General features: G+C 43.0%; 1 protein-coding gene across 7 annotated transcripts in view; it reads left to right on the top strand.

Moving 5' to 3' along the window:
- CMYA5 (cardiomyopathy associated 5) overlaps window positions 1-22,387 on the top strand; it is a 47,275-nt gene that overhangs the window by 685 nt on the left and 24,203 nt on the right. For all 7 annotated transcript variants that reach the window (XR_010653145.2, XM_065860273.2, XM_071801996.1 and 4 more), the window contains exons 2-3: window positions 8,457-19,671; window positions 21,953-22,048. Coding sequence is in view for 6 of the 7 variants with exons in the window: in XM_065860273.2 (XP_065716345.1) it covers window positions 8,457-19,671; window positions 21,953-22,048 (11,311 nt within the window). In the remaining variant the exon portion in view is untranslated. The remainder of the gene's footprint in view (window positions 1-8,456; window positions 19,672-21,952; window positions 22,049-22,387) is intronic.

Genomic DNA, 22,387 nt, shown 5'->3' with positions numbered 1-22,387 from the left:
AAAGCACCAGCCCGGGAAGATGCCAGGATTTGGGGGCCAGTGCTGGTTTTAGTGCCTTTCCTCCTTCTGTTCCTCAGTTGCTGCAGATAAAAAGTGGGGAGAGCTGTTAATTGGGGGTGTTTCTGATGGGTAAGGCTGTAATTAAGTTTTATGCAGTATGTGTATGCCCTGAGCTCCCTGAAAGCTTTTCTATTTAAAGATCCTCTGGCATGCCAGCTCAAATGGCATCTCCCTCTCCTCCTCCTCCTCTGGCTGACTCTGTCACATATCAATCCTAAATGCTCTGGAGATATGCTTCTTAGGGAGAAAATGGTCAAAAATTATGACTGTGCATTGAAATTTGTTCCTTTTTATGGCCCTTTCTACTTTCCCACTTGCCCCTTCCTCTTTGGTCTCTTCTTCCCCATAAAAGGAAAAACATGCTGTATGTGCTCACCACTGCTAGTCACACTTTGTGTGCCTGATTTTTAGGGTGGAATGAGGAATATTTCACCACTTTGATTAAAAAATAAAAGAATAAAAATAGATTTCCTTAGTAACTATGATATAGAGACAGTTTGTCCTAATATTGTGCTCCTACTGCCAGGAAAATAACAAGCAAGCCGGTGGCCCAGCGCCCAGCCCATGGCACTGGTCCTGGGCAGGATGCAGAGGCGTCTGCAACCCGATCGTCAGGGATGGACCCCCCGCCTGGGTTCAGAAACAGACAGGGAGGCCTCAGATTCCCCTGCACCTACTGGGTCGCAAGGTTTCTTGAGTAAAGCCTCTCAGCTTTGGGTGTTGACAGTTTAAGGTATCTCCAGAAACCTGCTTTTCAGGAAATTTGGGTCATGCGGTTCCTAAAACCTCAGTGCTGTGGAGCTATCCTGCACTTACAAACTGCTCTGGGTGTATCATAGTTCAAAGCACTTCTGAACGTTGCTGCTGGTCACTGGGAGAGAAGAAGGCAGCAGAAGGGAGGTGGGGAGGCTCTGTGCAGCCTAAAGTCACCCCAAGTGCTGTGGGAACGAAAGCTAAACAGCAAAGCATAGTCCAGGCCTGTAGCAAAACCTCCTTGCAGAGGGAATAGAGAGCTAGTTTGCCAAAGAAACCCGGTGTGTATTGCTGCCTTTCTCCTGATGTGTTGACTCTTCAGTACTGGAGTGGCAGAGACAGGGGTTATGTGTAAATGCTGCTTGCATGGGGGTGCAACCCTATGAGAAAACCAGCTGGAGTTGGAATAGTGGAGCTACTCACTGTGGACAACTAAAACAGGAAATGACTGGGTATTTTTTTAATGCAATGTGCAATTAAATGCCTAATAACAAAACTCATATTGTAAAACATCACTGGGGATGGCTAACTTTTCCCTTAAAGGGAATGAAATCTGTGTAGCCTTGCAGTTATTTGCTACTCATGCTGGGAGGGTGGCTTCTCCATGGCCAGCTGTTAGCAGCCCTGCTCAGCTGGGTCTTGCTTCTGGCTGGCAGCCTCCACTCAGGTGTTGCACCTTGCTGTGTAATTAAATCTCAGCAACCACTTCCTTCAGCTCTCAGTCATACTAAGCATTACAGGGTTTTTCTCTGTCTTTAACTGTCTTACTGGTAAGAGTAGTCAGAGTCTACTGGAGAGGTTTTTAACAGCTGTGCTCAGTGGTAACTGAGTATACTTAACTCTATTTGATTAGTTTAACTAGGCGAAAGGAGATGTAAAGTTTTGGGTTTGCTGCAGATATGGTAAGTGCACTGAGCACTCTGCAATAGCTTAGTGAAGTTAAATAAAGCTGACTTTCTTGTTGTTTACTTTTTGTTGTTGCAAAATGTCAGCATGGTTGTTGGGCTCAAGGCCGCCTGTGCTAAGTGCCTGGGCAGAGCTCCTGGGAGGTGCTGGCTAAGCAACAACAGCTGGGCTGAGCCCCTGAGATACACTTAGTCAGGCTCTAATCTAATTATTTGTTGACAAGCAGGTTTTCAAGGCCCTGTTGCAGAACAATTTTTTTTATTATTATTATTTGTGCGTGTGCTTTGGATACATAGCTTAGAGGAGGTATAACCAAAACACAAACTTGGCTGAAGACAGCCTGCCCTGAACCCTGCTGTCATTGATTTATTTTTAACAACCCCAAGTGCTCTGCTGCTTTTGTCTTCCTCCTCTGCATGCAGTTGAACAGCACCTGGTTGTACAACGTTGCAATCAGTGAGAAATTCCCCCTTGGTTCCTACTTCAACTTTCAAGCATGCTAAATATCCTCATACCTACGCTGTAAGAGAGTTATGCAGCAAGATGGATGGCCCAAGGTCAGCAAGTGCCCGTGTGAAAGAAGCAGAAGAGCTCTGTTGTTTCCCCAGGACACCAGCCCCTGAGCCCTGACCAACCCGCTCCACTTCCACACCAGTCCCTCTGCAGCATCTGGGGGAATAAAATCCCAAAAACTGCAGCAGATGTTATAACTTGCCCCAAAATTCTGATACATGCACATAAAAACCAGAAAAGCTTGGGTTTCACATCTTTAAATAATTTGGTTTCCTAATACAGGTTTTTATGCAAGTAGTGAGACACACAGCATCAGAACCTATTATAAAGATGGAATGTGGCCTCATATCCTTGTCAGCATAAATAACCCACCAATCTTCAGAGGGTTTGTGCAATATTTTCTTGCTTTGGGGCATTTTAACTTGTGAGGTGGATGCATCGTGGCAGATGGTTTTTGTTTCTAGCTCCATGTAGAATTAATCGTCCAAACAGAGAAAATATTTTGAAAGCCTGTATTATGTGTTTTAAGGCAAACATGAGCATGAAGTTAATCGGTTTTATTTTTTCTGTTGATAATGGTGAGAATAAAGTCTAGCTTTAGTAAAGTATTTTACCGGTTAACTGGTTTATGTACCCACTGGAATATCCGAGTCTCTAACAACTATGTGATGGGTGAGCTCCTCTGACACTGTTCTGTCTCTTGAACCATTCTGTCTGATTTCCTTGTGCAGCGGGGAGGTCTCTGGATGTGCCTGTGCACAGAGCTTGCATAAAAATGGCTCTGCAGCCGATTTACATGGGTTTCCAGGTAGCTTGCTTGTCTGGAAAGGGTATGGGACTGACTTTATTCATTTACTGACAACCTAAGACCATTTTTATTTTTATTTTTTTTTATGAAGCAGTCCTTCCACAAGAAGGCCAGAGGTGTGGAAGCTTTAGAGCCAAGTCTAGCTTAGAATGATTGGTGAAAGGGCTGAACGGGGAAGCAGAGTGGAGAAGGGGGCTGCCTGCCCCACGGAGGATGCTGCAGCATCCAGGAGAGAGGGTGGCAGGAATGGTGGCAGCTGGGGTGGGGGGAAAGAAGGGGTGGGAGGAGAAGTGCTGGGGATTTGTCTTCCCACAGAAAAGTCTGCAATGCCCTCCTCAAAGGTGTGGGGAAAGGGTGTGTGATTTGGGTTTCCTGGATGAGGCCAGGGTGGAAGGGTCTGGCAGGGCTGCTTGTCAGCTGCTGGCTGCCAGCACGGGGATGCTGGGAGCGGTGGAAGGATGGGGCTGGCACTGCTGGGCAGTGGGACCAGCAGAATGGGGCAAAGCTTCAGGGCAGGGACCAGGGACATTGTGGTGGGGAGCGGCACCACTGACGACACCCCCCGACATCCCAGTCCACGCTGGCGACCCCCTGCAGCCAGACCTATTAGAGACCAGCGTAGGGGAAAGGGACCTGGGGGTCCTGGTGGACAGCAGGATGACCATGAGCCAGCACTGTGCCCTTGTGGCCAGGAAGGCCAGTGGCATCCTGGGGTGTATTAGAAGAGGGGTGGTTAGTAGGTCCAGAGAGGTTCTTCTTCCTCACTACTCTGCCCTGGTGAGACCACACCTGGATATTGTGTCCAGTTCTGGGCCCCTCAGTTCCAGAAGGACAGGGAACTGCTGGAGAGAGTCCAGTGCAGGGCAACAAAGATGATTAAGGGAGTGGAGCATCTCCCTTATGAGGAAAGGCTGAGGGAGCTGGGTCTCTTTAGCTTGGAGGAGACTGAGGGGTGACCTCATTAATGTTTGTAAATATGTAAAGGGTGAGTGTCACGAGGACGGAGCCAGGCTCTTCTTGGTGATAACCAATGATACGACAAGGGGTAATGGGTACAAACACAAGAGCTTCCACTTAAATATGAGAAGAAACTTCTTCACAGTGAGGGTGACAGACACTGGAACAGGCTGCCCAGGGGGGTTGTGGAGTCTCCTTCCCTGGAGACATTCAAAATCCGCCTGGACACATTCCTGTGTAACCTCATCTGGGTGTTCCTGCTCCGGCAGGGGGATTGGACTGGATGATCTTTTGAGGTCCCTTCCAATCCTGACATTCTGTGATTCTGCAATTCAGTGACTCAAGTGTGTTTAAAAGTAGTCTTACAAACAACTAAATAATGCCAACAGGTGATGCCACCAGCAATACCATGACCTAATGACTGGAAAAGAGACCAGCAGGTTGTGTCCCTTCCCAGGGATTTGCAAGTGTCAGGCATGGAACAAGATGTGTGAGACTGGCCCAACCCCCAGCTCCCAGCAACTCTTAATAAAAATCAGCTTTGTAACCGAGTGAACAGCTGTCTTATTGCTTTTAGATAATTTTTCATTTGAATTTGGACAGATGCATAAGCCATTATGTGTCCAGAAGGGGCATAATTAATACTGAAGTTAGCAGTAGGTTAAAAAGTGAAAGGCTGGATGTAAAATAGAGACTTCCTGATGCTCCTGATTCTCTTACCCTGAAGAAAAGGATGAGTTATAGACCTAGGAAATGTAGAGCAATAAGCAGAGGCCTTTGCTGGGCATACTGATTGTTGTAGGGGAAAAGGGGCAGCGTGGTAGAGGCAGAAACTACAGGAATGTACAGAACAAAAACACAAATACGGAAAACCAAAATATTTCCTTCAACTGGGAACCAAGTTGGTCAATACAGATTTCCACCTCCCCTGTGCTGTGCCTGCAGGGCTCACGCAGGAGCCTTTGGGGGATGGGAGATCTTGTGAATACAGGCCCCTGCCACAGCTTGACATCTGTCATTTTATCTGGGTTGTTTTCAGCCTGTGCGGTGTTTTGCAGCAAACAGCAAAAATAATTTATGATACAGGTAGTGGAGTGACAAGGTCTGATGTGAAGAGAAAGGTGAGGGGCTCTGGAGGATTTTAGAAAGCTGATGGGCAGGCTGTGCTTCTATATGGTGGTGTACATCTGAACAGACCTCAGCCAGCGTGTCTGAACACGACTGCTCCAGCAGCTGGGGAGGTGAAAACCCTTCCCTGGTATGATACACAATGGAACATTTGCTCAGCCTGCTGGGCTGGACCTGAAACCTGAAATCCCAGCAGACACAGCACAGAAGTTGCAGTGAGAAGGAGAGGGCTGTGAGAAGCAGCAGGAGGTGATAACAGAACTGCGGTTTTGGGCTATTATGACAAAAGCACAAAGCCAGTTGTTAGTGTCTCCAAGAATTAAAAAAAAGGTTTTAGCCAATGTCCTGGCATGGAAGTAACAGACTGACAGCACTCATGCCGACAGGAGTGGCTATGTGGAAAAAAGGCAGCACTGGCTTTTGTTCCTGGGTGTCAGTAACTTCACATCTGCATTTATGGAGCCGAAACTTCGTGAACGTCTTTTTGCAATGGCAGACAGCTCCTCTGACTAGAGAGAGGTCTTTCAGCTACTACTGTGCAGCATGAAAATTGAATACAAAACTCAAGGAGCATCTGGAAGTATGTTGGTAGAAAATGCTTGATATGTGTGTCTTCCATTCTGGTCTAAAAACTGCAAAGCACAACCTCATTATACTGTAGAGTATGGGCTGTGACCACAACCTTGGAAATGAGACAATGATGTGAATAACTCAAGCTTTTTGCATAGGCAGGGCCAGGACAGCCCATTCTTACTCACTAAGATCAGCTGAAGTGGGAATGCTGCTCTGTTCTGTGTGGGTAGTGCAGAAAAATCACATAGTTATAGAATGACTTGGGTTGGAAGAGACCTTCAACGTTCATCTAGTCCAAACCACCTGCAATGAACAGGGACATCTTCACCTAGATCAGGTTGCTCAGAGCCCTGTCCAGCCTGGCCCTGAATGTCCCCAAGGGATGGGGCATTGACCACCTCTCTGGGGACCCTGTGCTAGTGTTTCACCACCCTCAGTGTAAAAAATGTCTTCCTCACGTCTATTCTGAATGTCCCCTCCTTTAGTTTAAAACCAGCACCCCTTGTCCTGTCATAACAGGCCCTGCTAAAAAGTCTGTCCCCATCTTTCTTATCAGCCCCTTTTAAGTACTGAAAGGCCACAATAAGGTTTCCCCGGAGCCTTCTCCAGGCTGAACAACCCCAACTCTCAGTCTGTCCTCACAGCAGAGCTGTTCCAGCCCTCTGATCATTTCTGTGGCTCCTCAGGCCCCTCTCCAACAGGTCCATGTCTTTCCTGTGCTGAGGGCTCCAGAGCTGGACACAGGACTCCAGGTGGGGTCTCACCAGAGCGGAGCAGAGGGGCAGAATCACCTCCTCCACCTGCTAGCCACAGCAAAATAGGTTATTTAGAGGTTGAAAAATCTAAAAAAATATTAGTCATCTATTATTGTGGGCTCAAATAGGACTCGAAGGCTTCCTTAGACTGTCACTACTTTTATTTTTTTTATTTTATTTTATTTTATTTTATTTTATTTTATTTTAATTTTTATTTTATTTTTATTTTATTTTATTTTTTATTTCACACAGGTCAACCTAATGCTAAGTCATGAAACTGATAAAGGAAAAGCTAGCAGCAAAGTTGGAATAGATTTTTTTGCTTTGCCACTTCCTCCAACCTGTAAATCTTACCTTATGGAGCTAGCCTTGCTAGAGCATGCTACACCAAGGCAAATAATCAGCAGTACCACCTGGGTTTTGTATTTGTTTGAGGGTTGGTTTTGTTTTGTTTGTTTGTTTTTGTCTAAGATGATATTATTTTGTATTGCACTGTCAGACTTGCTCTGAATTGTGGGCTTTAGTCCAAACTATCCTGCTGTTAGTTACAGTCTCCAGAGCAGTCCAGTCACCACAGCTGACTTCACAGGCCATCACTGCACTTTGATGCCATGTTGTCCCTCCACTGCCTGGTCAGACGTTTGTCCCACAGGGTGACTTCAGCCTTCAGTTAGCACTGAAGACATCAGAGGTGAGGTGATCTGTGAATCAGTCTGTAGAGACTACAGCATGGGTCAGCCTGGGGCAGCCCTTCTCTTTCTCTGCTCTGGAGAGCAAATTCATGGAAAGGTAAGGCCAGCTCTGCTAGTACCAGGAGGTACTCGTCAGGGCTGTCGCCCATCTCTGCAGGGACCCCTGGCACCCGCCTGGTGCTGGGCACTGGTCAGACGGGTTCTGCTTCTCCAGGAGCCAGATTTCTTCACTCTTGCTGAAGAAGTGCTTTATCTTAATCGCCTGGGAAGTGGCCTTTCCCTGTGTTGAGTGGCAGTAGGATGCTGTGTGGCTGTAGGTTTGCGTCTTTCCATGTGAATGAGAGAGAATTTGCTACTTCTGCTCTGCTGAAGCCTCTGCCTTTCTTTCCATCAGCTGCTAACACAATTCCCCTAAATAAACTACGGTCTACTCAAGAAATATTGGGGTTGAGTGTTGTGATTAACTTTTCTATGGTTTTTTTTGTTTGTTTGTTTGTTTTTTTAAGAACTATTGCAGCGCTAAAAATACTACTTTTACATATATATATATATATGTATGTATGTCTTTTATTTGCTTTTGCTATTCTTTACACCCTTATTGCTAAGACTGTTTTGAGGTTTTTTGTTTGTTTATGTGTTTCTTCTGAAGCTTCCCAGAAAATATTTCCCCAGCCTTTTTTTTTTGAATGAGGGAGATTTAATTGCAGTGTTTGATAGTGTTCTGATTGCATATCAAAAGGTTTGAAGTTAGCTTTGTAAAATATTGTTATTTCATTTTGGAAGGGCTCAATATATTTTAATTATTGAATGTACTCTAAATTACTTTGTTGAAGATGTAGAGTGGCTAGAGGATGAAACATATGAGAAGACAGTAACAAAGTAGCAGGCAGATTCTCTACTCCTTTGAGCATTGTATAATCACTCACACTCCGGTAGAGTAAGTGTGGGTGCTATTAAACACTGACAGTATCTTATAAGTGTTTAATGCAAGGTCTAAACTATACTGTGAGATAACCAGGCACTGGAGAATAGCCCCAGAATCTGCTTAATCTCACAGTGGCAAAACAAGGTCAGATCAAAGACTGTTTTTCCTGCATTATAAGAGATTGTAAACACCTCCTCTTCATTGAACTAACCTTGCAACATGCAGTTTTACAAAAATTTACCAAAAACACATCTATGCACACGCAGTATTTTTATGACTGTGAAAAGTATTTTTGCTTTAATGCAAAAATTTAGATTTTACTGCAGTAATTTAATTTGTTGTGTGATTTCATGCCTTTTTTCTTTCTTTTTTCTTCTTGTTTTTAGTTTGAAAGACATTATCCAAAGCGAAGATGTGAAACCCAAGCTGCAGTACATCATGACTAACCCTTCGTTTTCTATGGTAACAGTTCAAAGTGAAGACAGTGGGATAACCTGGGAAACCAGCTCGAGCAGGTGTTCTACTCCCTGGACCTCAGAAACTAGTACAACTTCTGACCTTTACAGTATGGAAAGTTCACCAGTAGGTTCTCCTCCAGGAAAAGTTATCTTTATTATGGATGAAGGTAAGATTGTTCGGAAAAGGAAGCGCAAATCTTCAAATAGGGTGCCGATGGCTACAAGGCTGAAGGGAGGCCAGGGCAATAAAAAACGTGACTCACCTGGAATGCAGAGGCAAGAACCAAGAACTGTTCTGGGAGATGTGCAGGCCTCCATGTTGAACGTTGAACAGGTGGAAGCACAAAACACAGATGAGGAGATGTTGGATGACAAAGAAGATCTAGAGAACATCGCGGAAGAACCAGTAAAACGTGCTCCGATACCATCAATATTTAGAGAGAGCAGATTGAGGAAAGTAGGGCCAATCCTTGGAGGACCAGTACAAGCTAGAATCCAGCTGTTCAACTCAATATTTGGAGGCACTGGGCCAGCCCCTGAAACATTGGAGAAAACCAGAATCCGGAGAAGTAGCTCGGTTTCCGGAGATTCTGAACAGCTCCTTGAAACATCAGTAAAAGAAAAATTGCAGAAGTTCAGTTCACTTTCAGAAAGAACAGACCTAAAAGCTTTCCAAAGACTAAGTAGAGATCTTACAACACCATCTGAGAGAAAAAGGGAGATAAGGGAGCAACTCGCAGCACAATCATATCAAACCTATACTTCACCAACAATGCCTCTTAAAAAACGGCTTACTACTAAAGATGTTAGTATTAAACCCACTAAAATGAAAGGTAAAACAAGCAGATTTTCAAGCTTTGGTGCAGAAACAACTCCTCAACATGAAGAAAGAAAAGACTCTCTTTTGGAGACTCCAGATCAGGTGTCGGGGCAGTCACGCAAGTCCTGCCTTCCTGAAGAAGCCAGGAAGCATCAAAGTTATTCACCTGCAGAGAAAACATCAATGACAGAGCAATCAGCCTCCATTTTATTAGAGTCTGATGATAAGCCAGGGAAACAAGTGCCATTTCCCTCAGCTGAAACTGCAAACCAGGAATCAGACCAGTCTCTGCTGACAGCTTCAGGTCTTCTGGATGAACCAAAGAAGCAGGAAATTCAGCCCAATTCTGCACCACAGTCTGTTTCCATAGACAGTGAATTAGGTAGACAAAGTACCCAACCTATTTTGCCTAGAGCATCCATGTCAGAACATCCTGAGAGGGAAGCACAGAAGTCAGCTGTTCAGTCTTTCTTACCTGGTGCTCCATCAGCTAAACACAAATATTCCACTCTGTCTGAAACAAGACAGGAGGATATTATTCTTCAGCCATCAGAAACTGCACAAACTGAGTCTGAACACGTGCTTTTACCACATTCTGTGGGTGAAACAGAGAAGCAAGAAACTGAGTGTCACTCAACAACTGTACTGTCAGAAACCGAGCCTCCAGGTCTACTGTCTTCTGTTAAAAAAGAAGAGGGTCAAAAGACCTCACCACAAGAAACCAAAAATATTAACTTAGAGAAGCAAACAGAGTCAGAACGAGACTTTTCCTCTTCCCTTCAGGAAGCAGAAGAGCAAGGAATTAAACTAACTACACCTATTCCTGAAAAGATAGATTCTAAATATTTCAGCATTTCATACCCTGATCACACAAAACCACAAGAAACTCGGAAAACTTCACCTGTAGGTAAAGCAGTAGATTTGGGTCACATTGAAAAAAACAAACAAACAGAGAGTGCACAAATGGAGATAGAGCATCCAGGTTTCTCATATTCCAGAAGAGAAGTTGGGCAGTCAGAGAGAACAAAGATGGAGACAGAGCATCCGGACTCTTCTTTTTTCAACAAAGGAACAGAGGAATTGGAGTGTGCACAGATGGAGATGGAGCGTCCAGATTTCTCTTTTTCCAGGGAAGAAATGGAAGAACCAGGTAGTGCACAACTGGAGACAGAACATCCAGATTTCTCATATTCCGGGGACGAAGTGGAGGAATCAGAGAGTGCAAAACTAGAGGCAGAACATCCAGATTTCTTGTATTCCAGGGACGAAGTGGAGGAATCAGAGAGTGCAAAACTAGAGACAGAATGTTCAGAAATACTTTTTTCCACAAAAGAAACAGAGGAATCAGAGAGTTCACAACTGGAGAGAGAGCACTCAGATTTTTTTTCAAAGGGAGAAACAGAAGAATCAGAAAGTACACAGCTGGAAATTGAGCATCCAGACTTTTCTTTTTCCAGAGAAGAAGTGGAGGAATTGGAAAGTGCACAGCTGGAGACAGAGCACCCAGATTTCTCATATTCCAGAGAAGAAATGGCAGAATCAGAGAGTGCACAGCTGGTGATGGAGCAGCCAGACTTTTCTTTTTTCAGGGAAGAAACAGAAAAGCAAAAATCTGTTCCTTTTCAACGGGAACAGCCAGAGTCTTATTCCCATGAAGAAGCAGAGCAAGAAGAAACAGCACAACCTGCACTGGTACCTTCAGATTTATCGTGTTTGACGGAAGAAGCAGAGACAGAAGGCACTGCAGAACTCCAGTTGGTACACCCAGATATACCAGATTCCACCATAAGAGCTGAGACACAGCAAATTGGATATCTGGAAACAGAACATTTACCATATCCCACAAGTGAAACAAAGCAGCAAGAATTCACACAAGCAGATGTGGGCAATTCTCTTACATCATATTTTTGTGACAAAAGAGAAGAGCCACAGCCTGTGCAGCAAGATTCACAACCTGGAGGTAAGCTGTATTACCGTGCCAAGGGAGTGCAGGGAGAATCCGCAGAACTGCAGTCAGAGCATCCAGTTTTGTCACATCCTGCTGGAAAAGAACAGCAACATAAAACCTCACAGCTGAGGATAGAACAGCCAGAGACACCATATTCCACTGGCAAAACAAAAAAACAGGAAATATTGCAACCAAAGTTGAAGCAAGAAGATTTGCCATATTCCCAGGGAGAAACAGCACAAGAAGCTGTACAAAGAGACTTAGAAGGTCCAGAGCCATCACATTTCATTAGCAAAGAAGAGCAACATGAAAATGTACAACTAGCTTCAGAAAACATGGATTTCTCATTTACCACTGGAGAAGCAGTGCAAGAAGGAGTGGAGGCGGGATCTTTGGGCTCCTCATATTTGACTGACACAGCAAAGCCCCAGGAAATGGCACAGATGGAGCAGGAGCAGCCCCTTACCTCCTGTTCCGCTGCTGGTAGTCAACGACAGGAAACATCATCGCTGGATGTGGCCCAGCCAGATATATCCTATTCATTTGGAAGAATTGAACAACAAGATACCTTACAAAGGGAGCTGGAACAGCAGGAAACAGCCCAACATAAAGTTATACAAATGGAAATGGAGTATTCAGATTTGTCAGAAAGCTGGCGGAAAGAAGAGCCGCAGGTTACAGACCAAATTAATTTGTCGGAGCAAGAAATAGCTCAACCAGCGTCATTGCATCCATCTTTGTTGTATTCTTTCAGTGAACAAATGCAAGAAGAAATGCAAATTGAGCCAGCACATCCAGAAGAGACATTTGATCTAAGTACAGACATGCAGGAGAAAATGACACAACGCAAATCAGAAATACTACATCCAGAGCTGGAGCAAACATTTTTGTCATCTTCCAGCAGAAAAGAAGCTCCACTGGAAACAGAAATCAGTTCAGAATATCCAGATTTGTCATATTCCTTTCACGAAGCTGAACAACAGAAAAAGCTAAAACATCCAACCTTACCATTTCGTTCGAAGCGACAAGAAACTGCACCACTGGTGATGGAATGTCCAGACTTTTCACGTGACACTGGTGAAGCAAAACCACGTGACATCATGGAGCAGGAGTTGGGACATCCAGAGCTCTCATATTCCATGGGAGAAACACAAGGACAATCAGAACATCTGGATTCACCAGGAACCCTGGGTGAAACAGCACAAGTCGAAAGTATGGAAGTGGAATCTAAATACCTAAATTTGTCGTGTTCTGATGACCAAAAAAAACAGCAAGAAAGTTCACAATTGGATTCAAAATATCCAGATTTATCATTTTCCTTTGGTAAAGCCAAAGAACAATCAACTCAAGAGTTTGAATCTAAACATCAAGAATTGCCTAAAATGGCCAGAAAAAGAGCTTCCCCAGCAACTGCACAAATGGAATCCAAACATCCAGATTTCATGTATCCCCCTGGCAAAGCAAATGAGCCAGAAGTTGCACCATGGGAAACGAAACATCCTGATTTGTCACATTCCACTGATGAAACAAGCAAACAAGAAGTAGTACTATTAGATCAGAAACACAGAAAAATTTCTGTTGGCAGAGAAAACGAGCAGCAAACTGCAAAACAGCAGTTAGAGCAAGAAAAGTTATCACATTCTCCTGGTAAAACAGAGCAATTAAAACATGTCCAGGAGGACTTAGAACAACCAGGTTTATCATTTTCGGTTAACAGGCTGGATGACAAAACAGCCGCACCAGAGGCACAGCATGCTGATGTGATATATCCTCTGGACATCACAGAGGGCCTACAAAGAGTAGAAGAAACAGAGCAAGCTTATCTCTTTGGAAAATCAGAACATAAAACAGTTCAGCTAGAAGCAGAAATTCCACACGTGGCTGATGCTGTGGGCACAGCAGGAGAAGAAACAGCAGAACCAGGGCAGGGACATCCTGACTTGTCTTATTCTGTTTCCAAAGCAGGAGGACTGCAAACTGCACAGGTGAAACGCAAACACCCTGGTCTAATGTGTTCCCATGACAAAGTGCAGGAAACAACCCAGCTGGGGTTGGAACAGCTGGATGCTTTGTCTGTTCATGCCAAAACACCTTCCCAGCCAGAGCTGGGCCAGGCAGACTTGGCATCCCCCGCTGACAAAGTGGGACAGCAAGGGATGGAGCACACAGCTTCAGGACACCCTGATGAGGGACAGTCTGTCAGCAGAGCAGAGCATCCACAAGCTACAAAGGAGAATCTAGGAGCTCCAGAGGCATCAACTCGTAGTGGAAAAGAAGAGCAAAGACAAATGGAAAAAACAGAACCAAAGCATCCTGATATATCATGTTTCACCGATAAAACACAAACACCAGAAAGTACACAACTGGTATTGGGAAAGACAGCTCTATCATCCTGGCCTGGTGAAACAGAGAGAGCACAAACTGCTCAAGAGGAGCAGCCAGGCTTCTTGCATTCTTTCGAAAAGGCTGCACAAGGTGAGAAAGTACAGCCAGAACTGGGACATTCACGGTTATCTTATTCTGTTAGTGAGGCAGAACAAGAAACTGCACTTGTGAAATCAAACCGTCCAGCTTTATCTGCTGGCAGATTAGAACACTATGAAATCGTACAACCAGAGGCAGAAGTAATGGATTTATCATGGTCAGTTGGTGAAACACAGCAGCCTCAAATGGCTGAAGCAGATTTGGAGTATTCGGATTTATTGCATTCCACTGGCACAGTACAGGGACAAGTAAAGATTCAACCAGTGCAGGAACAATCAGGTGATTTTTCATCATCTCTTGGCAAAGAAGAGCAATGGGAAGGAATGCAGGTAGAACACCCTGAGCTGCAGTGCTCTAGGAGGAAAACAGAAGAACTGCAAAATTTCCAGACAAAATCAGAACATGTAGATTTGTCATTCTCTGTTGGCACAGCAGAACCTCATAAAACAGCACAGCCAGAGTTGAAAGAACATAATTTGTTGCATTCTTTTGTCAAAACAAAGCCATCATTGGCTGCCCCATGGGAGCTTGAGCGTCCAGACATCTCAGATGCCATGGGCAAAGTACCACACCCTGATTTGTCCTCTTCTGTTAGTGAAGAAAAACGAAGTGCAGAACTGGAGGTCACGCAGGAGAGAGGAAGCTTTACAGTACACCCAGAGGAAACAGTACAACTCAGAATGGAACAGTCAATGTTTTCAAGTTCTCGTGGCACAGCAGAGCAACCAGATAGGGCCCCACTGGAACAGGAATTCCCAGACTTCTTGTATTCCTCTGGCAAAAAGCAGCAACAAGAAGTGGCAAAACAAGAACTGAAGCATTCCCATTCATCATATTCCACTGATAAGACTCAGCAACAAGAAACTGCACAACATGTATTAGAAGAACCAGATTTGTCATCTTGCCCTGGCAAGACATGGCAACCACAAACTGTTCAAGTGGAAGCAGAGCATCACGACTTGCTGCATTTCACTGGAAAAACAGAATGGCGAGGAACAGCACAACCAGAGGCTGAGCATCCAGATTTGTTGTATTCCAGTGACAAAGCAGAGCAGCCACCAGCTACAGAATGGAAATCAGAGCAGCCCATAACACCCCATCCCACTGGAAAAACAGAGCAACATTCAGAGTGGGAACTTCCCAGTTTATCATTTTCCGTTAGCAAAACACTGTCACAAGAAGCAACACAAATAGACTTCGGGCAACAAGATTTGACATGTCCCCTTGGTAACACGCATGAAATGCAAACTGTTCAAAGTGAACTGGAACATACAGGTTCATTGTATTCTTCTGACAAAAGAGAACAAGAAATGGTATTGCCAGAGTTGCGACATCCGCAGTTATCATATCTTGTTAGAGAATCAGAAGAAAAAGCTACACATCAGAAATCAAACTATCCAGATTCATCATATTATTTTGGTCAACAAGAGCACCATGATATTGAAAAGCCAGAGGTGGAAGAAATGGATTTATCATATCTATCTGGGAAATCAGAACACTTACAACCTGCCCAAGAAATACTGCGGCAGCCAGAGCTTTTGGAGTCCTTCGGCAAACGAGAGGAAAAGCAAGTGGCCCAGCCTGGCTTTTTGCACTCCCTTGGTGAAGAAACGCAGAAACCAGCTGCTCAGTTAGAGTTAGCGCAGGCAGGTTTATCACATTTGCTTGGCAAAACAGAACACCAAGAAACAGCACAAACACAGCTCACGTCTTCTGATTTTTCATATTCCACAGAAAAAGCAGAGCAGTTGCAAACAGAACGACTAAAATTGAAATGTCCAGATTTGTCATATTCTCATGGAACGAAACCAGCAGATTTATTGCACTCCTATGGCAAAGCAGAGCAACCACAGAGTGCCCAGATGGAGCATCCAGAGACATCGTACTTCATGGGTGAAATGGAGCAAAAGGATGAGACCCGAACTGAACCGCAGTGCATTGATTTGCAGTACTCTGTTGTTGAAACAGAGCAAGAAGAAAAAGCTTCTGTATCATATACCTTTGGTGGGACCGAGAAGCCAGCAACTGTAAAACTGGACTTTGAACAATCAGATTTATTAAGTGCTACGGACAAAGCAGAAAAGCATGAAATGGCCCTGCTGAGAGCAAGACATTCAGAGAAGCGAGACATTGGGGCTGCTTCATCTCTAACTGCCCAGTTGGAATCTGAAAAACAAAATGTATCCTTTTCCACTGAGGAAGCAGAGAGCCAAAGAACTAAACCGTATTCATCTCTTACTGAGCAAACAGTGTATGTACCTTTGGATGTTTCACATTCTGTCTCTGAAACAAAACCAGAAGGAATTCCAAAGTCCTCGCCTGTAACTGGAGGCCTGTCACCCAAGCACTCAGGTTTGTCTCACACCCACTGTAAAACAGAGCAGTCAGAAACTGCCCAGCCTGAGTCAGGTTTCTTCTTTGCAAGAAAAGAAGTGGAGAATGAAAAAAGTCATGTACATTTGCTTGTGGATGTACAGTCAGAGGCTGAACATGCAATTTTACCTGAAAGAGAGAGAGAACAGACTCCACATTACTTCCACACATCTATGCAATTAGAATCTGAACAATTAAATTTATCATATTCTACAGATAAAGTAGAAACTCTAGAAAGCCAAGATTATTTAACTGTACCTTCAAAACTGGAGTCTGAACCTTCAGTTCCATTTTATTCAGCTGACAAAACATGTCAGCAAGAAATTCCACCTTATTCAAAACCAGCCTCTGAATATTTGGTTCCCACATGGTCCCTTGCTGAACAGGAAAGGCAAAGCTTGCAGCCACTTATTGCCCGGTCTGCACAACCAGAGTGTAAACGTGTAATTCCACCACATGATGAAGAAGAATTGCAAAAAATTCAGCTCTATTCACCTAAGAAAGCAAGCTTGAAGGCAGTGCAGTTGGAGACTGTGTCTCTACCGCTCACACAAGGCCAAGATGAGCAAGAACCTCAAGACCATTTGTTGAACACAAAATATTTGTCATCAGAACAGCTAAGAGGCCCCCCCAAACTCACTGCTGACCAGGATAAGCAGGACACGCAATCTGATGTGCAGACAGTGCCAAGGTTGGTGACTGCAGACTCAGAGATGACTCCTGTAGCAGAGCAGCAAGGAGTGTCGTCAGATTCATTTGTACCTTTTCATACATTACGTGAAAAATCAGTATCAGTGGCTGTTACTGGTGATGAAGAGAAACAAAATATCCCATCATCTGTATCTGATGCAGTAGGCATGCTTGGAAGGCAGTCTGATGTAGTTTCAGGCATTTATACTGAACGAGAGGGTAGACATGAAATGCAACCATATTTTGCAGACCAAAAGCATACATCCTTAGAGCATCTGAGAGTTGTTTCATCAGATCTTGCTTATGAAACTGTGACACAAAAAACTCAGCGTTATTCTGGTGAACAGGGTAACCTTTCTTCAACAGAGATGAAGTCTGTCAGCTCTAGTTCTGAGGAAAAGCAGAATCCAGATATTCCATCTTTTGGGCTAGCTACCTGGCTGGCAGAAGAGGTGAAAGCTCGCTCAATTAGTCCAGTAAGAGCTACAGAAGCAGACAGGCAAAGAATTCAACTTTTTCCAAATGAAGCTTCTGATTTTGGATCAAAACAAATCCCAGCTGGAAGCTGCACAGAACTTACAGTTCATGGTGCTACAAAGAGTAAAGGACATATGTTTGAAGTTTCTGATTCCATGTCAAGTGAAATTTCCCACAGAATGTCCTCAGACACTAGTCACAGAGCACAAAGGCATGATTTAGCATCTCTGGGAGGAGATAAACCAGGTCCAGACAAAGTTCCAGGGAGTGAAACTAGCATTGGAAACCCTACAAAAATCGAAGCAATGCAACATCTGGAGGTAGACAAAGTATCTGAAGTGCCTGAACATTACCTGAGAGGAGAAGAAGAAATGGAGCATGTGAGCACTGTAGAAGACAGTCAGTATGCTCCAGAGCCTACTGAACAAAAGGATCTATTTAATATCATTTCAGAAGGTTATGAAATACTCAATATTCATGCTCCTACACATATTTTTTCTGTTGATCAAGAAGAAAGTAAACAAATGACAGATAAACTAGAATACTTAGAAACAAATCCTTCATTAAAAAGAAAATTAGTTGATGATGGCCATAGAGCCCTAGCTTCTGAAACAACTACAGAGATTTCAGAAAGCTCAGTGGTGGGAAATCCTTCAAGCCATGAACTAAAAGAAGTAGTGAAAAATGATGATGTTGAGGAAACTGGAGAAACTCAACAAGAAAATCCCATGTTGCCAGTAAACAATGCAACGTTGGATCCTAATAATGGTACAGCTGACGTGGATTATTTTGAAAAATATACATTGATTGATGACAAATCCCCAGTTAAGCCACATTTTGAAAGACCAAGTACATTGTTTCCTGTGATGGAAGATCCCGATGACCCCGTGGAAGAAACCACGTCCCTTAAAGAAAGCACTGAGGTAGATACTTTGGAAGAGGAGTTTTCCCTGCTTGAGGATCTGGATGAAGTCTTTTACGGTACTGTGAAGGGAGAAAGCAAAATGCAGTCCTATGCAGATGCTCCAAAACCTTTACCTCTGCAGCAATCAATTGATATTAGCAGTAAAAAGGTTACAAATGTAGAAGATGAACGGAAGTCACCAGGGACACCACTCTTTGATTCAGAAGAAGGAGTGCTGGAACGGTCTCTGTTGTTCCCTACCACTGTTGCTGCAGTTAATCCAGAGCTTCTAGAGGAGCCACCTGCTCTGTCATTTTTATACAAGGACCTCTATTCAGAAGCAGTAGGAGAAAAGACAAAGGATGAGACTCCCTCTGATGAGGAAAGTGGTAATTCTAATGCATCTTTCCCTAGTAGAAATTCAGACACAGATGATGGAACAGGAATATATTTTGAAAAATACATTCTTAAAGATGAAATTCCAAGTAAGGCCTTGGGGCCTCCAACGGAGGAGATACCAGAGGGTGAGTCCTTTAGTGGAGGAATTGCAGTTCAGAGTTCAGAGGACAGACACAGGAAGGGGTCTGGTGGTGTTCAACATGTCAGAACTGAGGTTGTGCCAGGAAAGGGTGTTGTACACAAAGAGAAAGTCCGGGTTGACAGTGACATTCAAGCAACAATCTGTAAACCAATGCATGCTATTCCTTTTGGAAGCAAATTGACTCTTTCGGGTGCAAGAAGTGATGCCACTGAACAAAGAGAAGAAGATAATGTACCTATAGAAACAACTGAAGAATTGCCAGAGCAAACAAGTCATCAAGCATATAGTCAACTGGTGGATTATCAGGGAGCTGCATATCAAGAAGCTGGCAATAAGCAGGAAGAACAGCATAATATAACAGCAGTTCCTCGAATGGAAAAATACGTCCCATGTGTCAGGACTCCTGTTGAAGACAGTGAGGATGATCGGTATACTCAGGAAAATCTTTCCTGTGTCCCTACCATTCAGCAAACAGAGAAGCCAGACTTGGAAAGAGCGGAGCAGCACCCTGATGTTTATGGAGATCTTGCTGAGTCAATGGACTATGATGTGATTACACAAGAAGAACTTTTGCAAGATGAAATATCATCTCAATTCACACACGAGGAGCTATTATTTGAAGACAGAGACTCTTTTGAGCATGCTGGTGATAGTTATGAATTTGTTAACAAACCAGAGCAAAGAACACCTGTTGAGATTGAAGATTCAGGCTTTGTGGTGATGTATCCTGAAAAATCAGCAACTAACATTCCTCAAGTTGAGAGCCCACAAAGAGAACTGAAGAAAGTGCAAGCAGACACATATTGTTACCACTGCAAATGCCCAATATCTGCCATTGACAAGCTTTTTGGGGAACATAAAGACCATGAAGTCACAACACTAGATGATGCTGCAACCAAGATGAAGGTAAGAATCAGTTTGGGTGAGGGAAGGAGCTACTGAGGCTAATATCTTCAGACTTTCTGTGTTGTCAGAGGAGGGGCTTCAGAGAGCAGTCCAGAGGGTAAATCACAGTGTCTATAAAAGAAAAACTATTCCTGAACACCTGTTAGAAACCTTATTAAGGTATTCTCTCAAGTCCTAGATTTCCCAAGCTGATACTTTCATTTGTTTAGAAGTTTGAATGACTTTGTTGATATGTAGCTGTTATCAGACTTCCCATCTTTTAGCCTTCTAACGTGTGTAAGTTTGTTCTGGTTTATATGTGTACAGGGAGAAATGGGACAAGTGTTGTTTCTATGAAAATATAATTTGGGTAAGAGCAGCTCATTTCACTTGACAAGGCAGAGAAACCTCCATCTGTGGGGACCAGTTTCATCATAAGGTGTTCCCCATCCCAGTTACCTATGCTGATTGCTTGGAGATGTTGGATGAATTACACAGTTTACACTACACAGTTTTCTTGAAACTCTGTGCTAATTTTTCATTTAGTTCATGTTCTTTTGGGCCAACAGTGTTTTAGCTGTAGCACAGGTAATAGTTTAGCAAGTCTTACTTCTTCCCACTATCTCTAAGCTCTACCACTCTAAAAGATTTATAAACATGTCCACTGTTTCAGTAGCTTAGGCCTTTTTACTAGTGAAAATGTTTTCATTTCTGTGGAAGCTATTCTCCATTAAGTTGCAGTTCTTCTTGTGAAAACAGTATGCATGAGATATCTCACTTTTCCCAAATTAGATTTTGTTCAGGTACAAGGATACAGATGTTCCTTTCTTGATTGCCAGCTGTTTAATCTCAAACTAGTATCTGAAAGGTGAGATTTCTTTCCTGGCCCATGTTTGGTTGATAGTAATACAGATTTTGTGTAACTTCATTAAAATTCCAGAAATGGTTGTTTCAATGGTATTTTCATTGTCTTTATGTTAACTCATATGCAAGCAAGAGAAATTAAAAGTAGGAGAAGCCCATATGGCTGTTTCAAATATCAGCATTTACAAACTATCTCCCTGATGTGCAGATGTATGACAGTGTAGTTGCTTTTTATAAATGGTCATTCAGCTTGACTTAGAGGTGATAATTAGCCACCAGTAAGACAGTAATAAAGTCACAGACAACAGCCATCCCTCAAATGTACCTACATTGCAGCGAGTCACATTAAGCTGCAAATAAACATCCCATGATATCAGTGCCTGGCTGTGGAGCATGAACATGAAGCCAATATTAAATCTGGCCACAACACAGGCTTGACTTCACATGACTTGTAGCATTCAGGGCTCAGATTACTTTGAGATGGCATTTGTATGTTTCTTGTTACTTCTGTGTATTTGCTGAGAAAACATTACGTTAGCAAAATGCTTGTCACCTGAATTTTAACTCTAGGAACATAGTTTCCCAGTAAATTAAATGAGTTATGAATGGCATCTGTCAGATTTTATAGGTTATCTTGACAAACAGAAGTTTGACCCTGAATTCTGGCGATTGGCCCTAAATATTTATAAAATGAGCTTTCAATTGATACAGTCCAACATGACATTTATAATTAATAGGAATTGTATGCTAGTTTTTACAGATTTAGCTGTAGAAGTTTGTCGTAATGGGAGGCTGTTATCAAAGCAAGATAACAATCAGTTTAGATTTATGCCAGCTAATAATTTTTTTTTAATAAAATATAAATTGGACCTGAGCACATGGCCAGCTTGCTTTCATGAAAAGTAAAGAACAACAAGGAAAAAGTTCTGAGTCATTTCTGATGCCTGTTGTCCCTTGGACTGCTTTCGTTTCCACAACTAATTCAACCAGAGATTTTGATGGATTCTGGTTTATAGGAAATACCTTTAAAATTCTAATTAAAAATAATGACACTGCATAATATATTAGCCTCATAATTACTTTTATTGTCTTCCTTTTTATGGGCTTGTTCCTGTGATCTCTCAAGGGCCCTCATGAGGCTCTGAGTACCCTCAGTCTCTAGCAAAGCTGCACTGGAATCCTTCATGTTCAACAATTTGTGTAGACACTCAGCACCTTGTGGAATGGAGCTAACTTTTTTTGGTTTGGAAACAGTTTTGTGGCTGTTCCAATTGCTATTTCTGTTTGTGTCTGTGTAGCCAGCACGATACTTGAGCTCAATATAGCAATTGTTCCAATGGTGGCTCATGGCAAAACAAAAATATTCACCTAAAGTAAGTTGTGTGTAGAAGCTTTATAAAATAACATATCTGTGTTACTGAAACATTTTAAATTTCAGAATCAGTTAAATGAATTGCTGATAGCAGTGGAAGAAAAGTCAATGAAGACTGAAGAATTTGTGAGTGATATTGAATCACTATTTAAATCTGTTGAGGTAAGTCCAATGCCTTACCACACTGGCTTTCTTTCCCTCTACAAAAATACTTCTAATATATACTTGCCTTCTTTTGTAGCATCATTGTTTCCACTAAAATGGACTGTTTCTCTAGTCCCCAAAATGACCTGTCCCACTGGAAGGTGTTAACTTCAGGGGAAGAAGAAGATTGCTTTTTTTTGCACACTGTTTTGAATTGGAATATGTGACTGGCAAGCACTGAAGGAAAAAGTTGCCTTAATTGTGTTTATGTTTATAAAAGCTTGCACTTTGTGTCTTTATTTAGAACCCTGTGTGAGGCATCTAAATGAGTTGCCCAATGTCTTAAACTCTTAATGC

Source organism: Patagioenas fasciata, chromosome Z (genome assembly GCF_037038585.1).
Source record: "Patagioenas fasciata isolate bPatFas1 chromosome Z, bPatFas1.hap1, whole genome shotgun sequence".
NCBI classification, from domain to species: domain Eukaryota; kingdom Metazoa; phylum Chordata; class Aves; order Columbiformes; family Columbidae; genus Patagioenas; species Patagioenas fasciata.
The sequence above is the reverse complement of the archived record's forward strand: the minus strand, read 5'-3'. Positions and strand labels throughout refer to the sequence as shown.